The sequence below is a fragment of the Tasmannia lanceolata genome, unplaced genomic scaffold (assembly GCF_043159265.1).
Source record: "Tasmannia lanceolata isolate RefF3 unplaced genomic scaffold, GAP_Taslan_0.1 ptg000054l, whole genome shotgun sequence".
Lineage (NCBI taxonomy): Eukaryota > Viridiplantae > Streptophyta > Magnoliopsida > Canellales > Winteraceae > Tasmannia > Tasmannia lanceolata.
The window spans coordinates 1,907,036-1,917,062 of NW_027518731.1; the positions used below are offsets into that span (position 1 = coordinate 1,907,036).

The 10,027-nt window shown below is 36.5% G+C and overlaps 1 protein-coding gene across 1 annotated transcript; it reads left to right on the plus strand.

Annotated features, from left to right (window-relative positions):
• Positions 1-3,873: 3,873 nt before the first annotated feature.
• LOC143864677 (uncharacterized) lies at positions 3,874-4,531 on the plus strand. Its single transcript, XM_077375422.1, has one exon. It carries the CDS (start codon positions 3,950-3,952, stop codon positions 4,355-4,357), a length of 408 nt encoding a protein of 135 aa, XP_077231537.1. The 5' UTR covers positions 3,874-3,949; the 3' UTR covers positions 4,358-4,531.
• Positions 4,532-10,027: the final 5,496 nt, after the last annotated feature.

The window sequence follows — 10,027 nt, forward strand, 5'->3', positions numbered from 1 at the left end:
AATGCAACTATGATTGTCATGAAGGCTCCGTTTTCTTTCTACATAAAAATTGTTTTATGTTCATTTTTACAACATAAAATAAATTTTACATCCATTTTTACATCGAAAGAAATGGAGGAGGAATTACCTATTATTCAAATTTGGAGTAAAATAGATTCCATTTACTTTGGTTTTGTAGCTAGATGCGGATTTTGTTTCTTGGACCATGTTCTTCAAGGCATATCATTCTTTGAACTTCTGAGCGGGTGAAATGGGTGGAAAAGCCAATTGGAGAGACTTCATTTTGATTTGAGAATTCAATGCAAATCCTAGAGAGTTGGAAATCAGAGAAATGGGCAGAATGGGTCGGATTTGTCGAACGCCATTCTCCATTTTTTTTTCATTCTCAACTAAAATGCCCAATAGGGCTGCTGAGAAGGATCAATGAATGTGATCTTAATTGCTGCAAATAGGGGTAGATTTGGGTTCAAATAACTTACGGGGGCACTTTGAGTCATTTGAGTTTGTATATTTACACGAAAACTCATGTGGAGGAAGCATTAAATATGGGTGGCATTATATACAAGAGAGTGAAAAGGGGACTTTTTTTATGTTGTTTTCTTTCCTAATAAGATTGTTCTTCTCCTTCTTTAATACTATTCCGTATTAATGGCTAACATAGACTATTTGGTCACATTTTTAGAGGCCTAGGTGGAAGGAGAACACATTCTACCGAACCAGGTCTAACAAGATAATGGCTTCTGTGTCTAGAATAAACGTATTGCCATATCTTGTCTACAAGTTATTCTAAGCTATTTTGATCCGGATCAATACGTAAAATATTTAAAAACCCATTCTGCCAGCTTATGGTCTCTACCATACTTAGCAAAATTCGCTTTTAAACGGGTAAAAAAAAACAAACCGAGTCTTATTGGTTTGCCATTTTTTATGGCCAACTTTTCTACTTTACCGTCACTATATTTTGTAAATGACAAAAATTTAAGTGCATTTTTTGACGACATTATTATTTTTTTGAACTAATACTGTACTAAACTCGAATTTTTCTTGTCCTGTTTTTTTCTTTATCACGTTTTGCTAACTATGGTCGACCGAGATTAGTCACTACTGTGTGTAGAGGGTAAGGGTCGGATGACAGTTGTGCATACAATGAGACAACCAATCTATTTTTTTCATATTGCATACATTCTAGCCGGGAAGATTCTTTCACCTTCTTCATCAGAATTTTCTAAAGGATTCATTAGCCAACCCCAACTAGTTTGGGACAAAGGCTTAGTTGAGTTGAGTTGATACATTCTAGCACAAAATCTTGGATGATCCGTTAAATTTTGGAGAGAAGATTTCACTAATCTTGAATATCTTGGATTAAATTACAAAGACAATTGATGGTGCTTATAAAGAGCACTTACATGATAGACATAGAAATAAATCAAGACAACTATGGAAAGAGATAAATATAAAATTCCTACCTACTAAGATTGGCCTAATTGCTAATTTAATTAAGCTACCTAATCCAGCTAGGTTTCCCATTCAACCCACTCGCCTAATCCCATTCAACCCACTTGCCTAATCTACACCAAGATAATCCAACGGTCTGATCTGACAAATCTTAACACGCCCCTTCAAACGTATATTGATTGAAAATCAATAAAAGTTTGCTTACAATAAAATTTTCCAAATTGATTACAATAAAATGTCCCCAACACACTTAGCGGTACAATGCACACCAAGCTGATGAAGAAGGTCTTGATTGATGCTTCTTGCCAAATGTACACCAAAGCCGGTTGCCGAAAGGAAGCCATAATGGACTAGATGAGACTCAAGGCCCCTATAGACGAGTCTACATGAAATGGGTCACTATGGACCGTACCAATGCCAAAATTGGCGAAATTCCTCTATGGGCAAGAAACCCTCTCAGGCACGCGCTCCAAGGGTCCGAGAGTACACCTCAATGGACTGAAGCACCTCAACTGAGTAGAGTAGCTACTATTTCAGGCACGTACCCCAAGGGTCTGAGGCATATACCTCAATGGACTAAAGCACCTCAATTGAAATAGTTTGGAAAAAGAAAGATTTGAAAGAAAAATAACATGGAGACAAACGACAACTAACGGCTTAAGGACGACAATTATTGGCAAACATAAAAGGTCAGAGGAACCCAAATGAAAAAAAACAACAAAGGGGGCAAGATAGATAAAAGAAGGGATTTGTGGATCAAAAGAAGATGATGCAAATCCAAGGGGTGCTGATATTAATGTTGGCATGTATTTGTTTTTAAAGAACAAAAGCAAGAGGTGTGGTCATATAAAAGTTGGATATAGGCACTATCTTTTGCAAACCCAAGAGAAGGAAACGAGAGTACATCTACGCAAGACAAAGGCAACATGGTGGCTGTTGAATAATATTACTTAGCTTGCTTCCCTTGTATCTTCAAGGTTTCCAACCCATCAATTTTTCATTGATTAGAGAGCTTCATCCGTGTCTTGTCCCATCCGAAATAAAATATCACAACCTTCCTCATCAAAGAAGAAACCAATATCACCCCCTCTGCAAAAAAATGGGAAGACAGGAAACAGCACAGGTTTTTTTTTTTTTTTTTTTGGCTGGGCAACGTCCTCGCATTAGTGGAAGGCTAACATGCTCGGCGTAGGTGCACAGTAAAAAGTAACAGCCACAAGCCCACAACACCGATGGAGTGGGAGTAGGATGGGGACAAGCAAGAAAGAGGTAATAAGCAAAAGCCATATGAAGAAGGCAGAGAGATAGGGTTTAGAATTGCAGCGGTAGCGGTCCAGCGGACGGCCGGTCTAGCTGTCCGCAGGAGAGAGCAGTGCTTCTAAGGTTGCGGTCAGCACAGGAACGGTCGCTTTGATACCATGTTAAATTTTGGAGAGAAGTTTCACTAATCTTGAATATCTTGGATTAAATTACAAAGACAATTGATGGTGCTTATAAAGAGCACTTACATGATAGACATAGAAATAAATCAAGACAACTATGGAAAGAGATAAATATAAAATTCCTACCTACTAAGATTGGCCTAATTGCTAATTTAATTAAGCTACCTAATCTAGCTAGCTTTCTCATTCAACCCACTCGCCTAATCCCATTCAACCCACTTGCCTAATCTACACCAAGATAATCCAACGGTCTGATCTGACAAATCTTAACATGATCAACCAAGAAAAATAAGGTTTTGTAATGAAAACACAGTTTTGGCTATTAGACATAAGATTGGGTTTGGGTTTGGCCCACTTGTGATCCAACGGATGGATCTCAGCCTAGGCTACTTAGGTCTGGGCAAAACCTTCGAGCTTCATCCAGCAATCGACCTTCATCCTTACTTAATTGAGGTTTCCTTTTTGGTTAATTTCAGAAATTTCCATCAAGTATAACTTCATGTAGTTAAAATTTTGCATATTTTAATTAGACTTTAGCACGTCTAGTGGAATTTAGTTAGACCTCTCGTGAGTCGTGACTATGCTAGATTAATTTTGAATTCTCGATCTAGGTAAATTTAAGAAGGAAACCTCTCGGTAAATTGTGCAGGTTTATTTTGAGCCCTTTGTTTTGTACCCCATGTTGTTGACATTCGAACCGACTTTATAAAATGTTGAACGTAGTGAGTTGTTTTGGCTGTCTGTCACTCTGTCTTTGAAAGCAAAGTCTATGGTCAACATAGCTTCACTAAGGACATTAACTCGGAGACTTCTTCCTCCCCGTGGTTTGTGCCAATAAAACGGTTTGCTTTTCAAGTCAAATACATGAAAAGAAAACAACAGGCCAATGTCGACACTCAACACAGCAAAAGCCAAAAGCCAACATATATAAATACACAGCCAACACACTTCCTGAAACCAAGATCTTCTTCTCCTCCTTCAAACTCATCTTATCAAATCTCGACTTTGAGTGTTTAAATTTGTTCTCTAATTAGATAGAGAGAAAGGAAAGGATGAGTGTGGAAGTGTTGGATGGTACCACTATTCGCGAATTTGTGGAAGATGAGCTAGCCTTCAATGGCTCAGTTGATGACCTCTTTGCTTGTCTTGACACAGACAAAGATGGTCTCCTCTCATATGTAGAGATGATGAAGGAGCTAAGGAGTCTAAGAGTTCTGGAGACCCACTTTGGTGTGGACGTGGTGGACTCAAATCCAAGTCTCGTCTATGATTCCCTCTTCCTCCAATTCGATCACGACTGCAATGGTGTGGTGGACATGGAAGAGTTCAGGGCAGAGACTAAGCAGATGATGCTTGCAATGTCAAATGGATTGGGCTTCTTGCCTGTTCAGATGGTTTTGGAGGAGGGTAGCTTTCTCAAGAAAGCAGTTGAAAGGGAATTGTCTAAGGTCAATGCATAAGTAAATTCAAACTACTTCTACTACTATAGTATGTACTTATTCATGTATCTTGTTTTGTGATGTCTATTGGGAAATAAAAGAGTGCATGAAATAAAATGTGTAGCAAAGCTTGGAATGTATGAAAGGGCATGTTCTTTAACCTTCCAAAGGGAAACAAAAATAAAGAATTACATTCGGCCACCCCAACCAGCTCCTTGATTTTTTACTTACCTACACATATTTGTCTTCTGTAAAATTCAAAACGAATTATAAATCTTAATATTTGTATAAAATCTTAATAACTACATTTTCAAACTTTACCCTGACTACTTTGCTATTTGATTTAATAAATAGGCAAAGAAAAATTAAAGAAGACAAGTTTTAAGGCCTCGTTCGTTCTAGATTTTGACATGCCGATTGTGAGTCCAAAACCGATTATTGGACGCAAAATAAACGTTTAATTTTAAGCCCAATATTCTGTGAACTTAAGCTTCTAGAAACTCTAGATAGACACAAACCCTTATCTAATAACTTTAGGTAAAACAAAACAAAACAAAACAAAAAACTCTCAAGAAATCCTTAAACAAATGGACTTTAAAGAGAGTCGGTGTTGTTGTTTACATAATCAGTTTTGGACTCACAATCGGTAGTCAAAATCTAAAATGAAGAGGGCCTAGGAATCAGAAAAACCTATGTAAGAAATCTTTATTTTGGTGAACAGATTCTAAGACATTCTTTAATAAGGACCACGTACCTATGCAAATAAAAAATAAAAAATATGATCCAAAATTACATTTCTTGGATGTTGAAATTATTTTTCCGAATTTAAATGACCAATGATCTAATCTAGCAGATGAGGCTTTTAATCACACCTTCTATACGCGTATATAAGGTTTGCTTTTGCGTGATGAGAAGATCAGCACAAAATCAATGTAATGGAGAGGGAAAACTAATCCTTTTCCAAAGTCTCATTCAATAATGAGAATGACTAACCAATAATCACCTATCTTCTCAACCTAGAAAGATAATCAAACTAACAACTAAACAAACTGACAAACTACTTCCTCTACTTGTATTATGTGGGGAAGGAACATTAACTCAATAATGAAAAAATAAAGTCACAGATCTACGTCCTAGTGCATGGTACCTCCTTCTCAAACGAAGAAGATAATTTTCTTCTTCTTCAAAGCCTCAAGATGCATGATGAGTTCCCTCTTCAATCTCTCTTCTTATTTCTTAGTTCATATGCATGTCCCTACTTATAATCTAAGATTTTCCGTCAATCCTGTACTTGGTAAAACTAGTATGCTATGCACTTAGTAAAAATAGTAAGTTCTCGTACTTGCTAAAAATAGTATGTTCCCTATGGACCTTCTACAAAATAAAAGATGAGATATTTTTGCCTCCCTTTCTATGAAATAAGGAAGTTTTCAACAAAATAGGGGAGAGAGTTTTTACACTTGTCGTTCCACCGTATTCCTTTGACGCATCTTATGCTCTACACATGTGCAACATGCACACATGTGAAATATCCTCTTGCATATGGAATAATCTAATCTTGATCCAATTACTTATGAGATTCACCTCGATCAAAAATATGTAGGAAAATTATATTGCAAGATTCATCATTTTCCCATTGTAAAACAGAAGAGGAAAATGATAAACAGGGGAATAGAGATTGCATTGCATCTCTCTCTCTCTCTCTCTCTCTCTCTCTCTCTCTCTCTCTCTCTCTCTCTCTCTCTCTCTCTCTCTCTCTCTACTAGGGGTGAAATTTGGGTCAGGTGGGGTTGAGCTTTTGCTAAAAAATGAATTTGAATCAACCAGAACCCGAAATGATTCTACGGTAAAAGTTCAACCAAAATTCCCAAAACTCCACCAGAGTTATACCCCCTAATGCAAACTTGTGTAAGTCATGAGGGTAATTTTTGTACTTTATATAATATAATTCATTTTCTTAAAAAACCACTAGGGGCCGTTTGGATACGCGGATTTTAGAATCCGGGATTTCTTCAAAATTGTAGCTAAGATGATATTCTTAGTTTACAATCAGTTGGAATACCATCTTCATGCCTCTTAGAATCTGTGAATTCATGACAGCCAATGGTTGTGTTGGGGTTGGGGTTGTGTTCATCTCCGCAGGTTGGCTGGTTGGAAGGATTGCTTATGATATTCCTACATTGTTCCCTGTGAAGAACCCAATAACATTCATGAAATCAATAGTATAATGAAAATTTATTATAAAATACCAGCTTTTAGGGCATATACTCTGAAGGGAATATAGGTTCATCATGGCTATTGTTGCAGCTATATTGACATGGGTGTCTTTTATTCTTCATTATAACGGTGCCCATCTCTCTTAACATGCTATCTTATTTGTGATAACATTAGTGCTCTCTTGATGTTCATCAATCAAGTATTTCATGCTTGTGTGGATCATATTGAACTTGATTATCAATTAATTCGGAAGTAGCTCTTGTTCTCTTGGAACTAAGTTTGCGTGCTATAACGATTAACTTTGCCCAGCGTCATGAGAAAAATCAATTTTGTGTAGAGAAATGATATCAACACTGCTTGTATTCAAAACACTAAAACAAAATTATTTCAATAGCATAAGACAAACAGTACCATCGTCAACCAAACAGTACCATTGCCAACGAATAATGAAGCTTATGCTAGCTTTCTCTAAGATCCCCATGACTTAACTAATTACACAATGAAATCAAAGGGTTTATGCCATTATAAAGACACAGTAGTGTCAACATCAGTTTATGAAGACATTGAAAAATTCAGTGTTGCTGATGGCATATTATAGTACGACTTGACAGGGAATGATTCGATTTCTTTTCATTATCTTTTTCTTAGCAATTACATCGATGTTTCCTTGGTCACTTTGTCTTCCATATGCCCAGTTTGCATTCCTATACAGGTAGGCTTATCCCATTGCTTTCCCATATTGTTTCACTTACTCTCTATTATTTCTTCTTTTGGGAAGTGATGATCACATTGCTATGTTTATAATATTATCCATCCGATGCATTTTCTTGGGTTAGATGATGCAAAAAGCATCTCATCGTTTTGTATTTAAAGGGCTGTCAGAGGGATATTACAATTCTCAAAAAACTCTTTCAAGCTCTTTAAATACTAAACGACAACACACTTAACGACAACACACTTAACGCAAATTATTATAACAATGGAGTGCTGAAATCATTTCCCTTTGTGTATTGTAGGACAAGCTAGAAATTCATTCAATTCAGACTTCTCAACTTGGGAGGGAGTAGTAATAAACAAGAACCAACACTAATACCACGAGGATCTCCACAAAATAGCAAGAGGAAAAAAACCTATATCACGAGGATCTCCACAAAATAGCAAGAGGAAAGAAAACAATACTCTCTCTCATGATGAAGCATGGCCATATGGCGTAGATGTCATGCTTTGTTGGTCAAGATAGTTCATTGAAAATCGGTTCCATACAATCTTAACCATCTGATTACTTGATTAGTGTAATTTTTTAGGCAATGAATCTATGGAACAAAGAAAATCAAGATGCAACTCAAATATAGGAAGAGGATTATCCATGAGTTCTTAATTGATAAATAAAGTTCAGTGAGTCAATCCAAGTAGACGTAGAGGTTTATCATTCATATATCTCCACACAACAAAGTGATAAAACCATTAAATTACTTATTTCTTCCCACTCTTCTTGAGCCCTGCACCTCCAAACGATCCTTTCTGGGCTGCCTTGGTCCTCATTTCCTTCAGTGCCTGCATAAGCAAAGTGGGTTTGTTTTTTCAGAAAATATCACTCAAATTAAATCAAATTAAATCTGTATAGAAAATAGAACTCAAATTGTAAGGTTACCTTTTCCTCATCTCTCTTCTTCTGAATATTTGCTAGATCATTCTGCAAACGACATAGACCAATTCGCAGCTCAAAAATCAGAACAATTCTCTCCAAACATGAAAATAAATTAGTTATTCAAGTCCATTCTATGGGAGGAATTAAACCATTCCATCAATAGACCAGTCCTTTTTACATCATATGCAGGGGAAAAGAGAAGAGCCATGTTAATGAAAAGAAAAAAGGTAGCCATATCAAACAAAAGATGATTTTATATTCAAATTTTTTTTTTTTTTTTGAATGGTTTTATATTCAAAAATTAACAAGAGGAGTTGATAGAAAGGTGGTGGTTCAGATATTACAGTGATACTAATTATGGTTTCTGATTGTGAATGCAATTCAACAACTTCTACTGACAACAAACAACAATTTCCATTCAGGAATACAGAAGTAACAGATGATGTGACATTAAATAAAACCAATGAGTGTAAACCTCTTAAACTTTCAATGTAGGTCTTTAGCCAACTTAGACAACAACCAATGCGTGCAGGATACCAAAAAAGGAAGATAAATTGGTTGTCCAACCCCCAAGTCACAAAAGGCTATTATATAACAGCAAGATGTAAGGAGATTATAAAGGTTGATAAACAAAACACTGCCAGACTTGGCACAAACCAAAAGTTATGAAAGAAGTCAATTGAGTCATCTTCTTTGGAGTTCATAAGTTTATCAAAAACACACCCATGGCCATCTAAGGTGTACAGATCATTCCCTAGTTCCTCAACTAACTCAAAACATAAAATTTAAAAATCAAAATGGTGCCAAAAATGGAAATCATAGCTTGTTTGCATTTTTAAGAATAAATGACCATCTATCTAATAACAATAAATGATGTTTGAAGGTCAGCTTCTAAGAATATAGGGAAATCAGTTAAGATGCCCATAAAGTGAGCTAGTCTAATGCAGAAAAAATAATCACACTAACAGAAAAAAAATTCAACACTCCTCACTATGATTTTTATTTTTAAAAAAGTAAGAGTCTTATTAAAGGGAGATGATATATTCACCCCCTCTGCAGTACGCATTCACCCCCCTTATAACGTGAACAGTGGGCAATTTTAACGTTTTTTGACGTCAAATCACGTTAAAGGGGGGCGAATGCGTACTGCAGGGGGGGTGAAAATATCATCGACCTTATTAAATAGAACTAGAGGTAACATAAAGGTTTCTGGGGACACCAACGCCATCTACTCATATGTTGGAATTTCTAATAAAGATACTGGATCCCTAATCTCAGTAATAATGTCTCCTAATTTTCAAGGTCCAGCAGTTTTGTTACTAGCTCATGAGGAACCATTTGATGAGTCACCTCCAATAATCAGCGGAGTGGGGCCATGATTATCGAACCATCTCAAAACCCATAGAAGAGCTCTTGCTTCTGCCTCGTTTAAATCGGACACCCCAGCAAAATCTAAAAAAAAAAGAAGATAAGATTGCTCTCACATTAAAATCAGAGAATAGGACCGCAATACCCACATGCCCCGGATTGCCCAAACCCATCCAAATTAAGTTTGACCCATCCGGTATGTGGTGAGACCCACCTAGGCAACACTTTGAGACTGTTTTGAATTTGTTTTTATTTTTTTGAATGGTGAGACTGATTTGAATTATTCTCTTCCAATTTCAATCCTCCCACATTGTAGCAAGGAGCATCCTTGTCACTTCTAATCCACGATATGAGGTCGGTTTTGATGTCTAGCACGACTCTTCCCCATACTCTCTTTTGATATTTAAAGATGCGATTGTTAATTTCTTTTCAAATATGTCAAATCAACACATAGGGCA

Coding starts and splice junctions, on each gene's coding strand:
- LOC143864677 (XM_077375422.1), top strand. CDS start 3,950: ATGAGTGTGGAAGTGTTGGATGGTACCACTATTCGCGAATTTGTGGAA.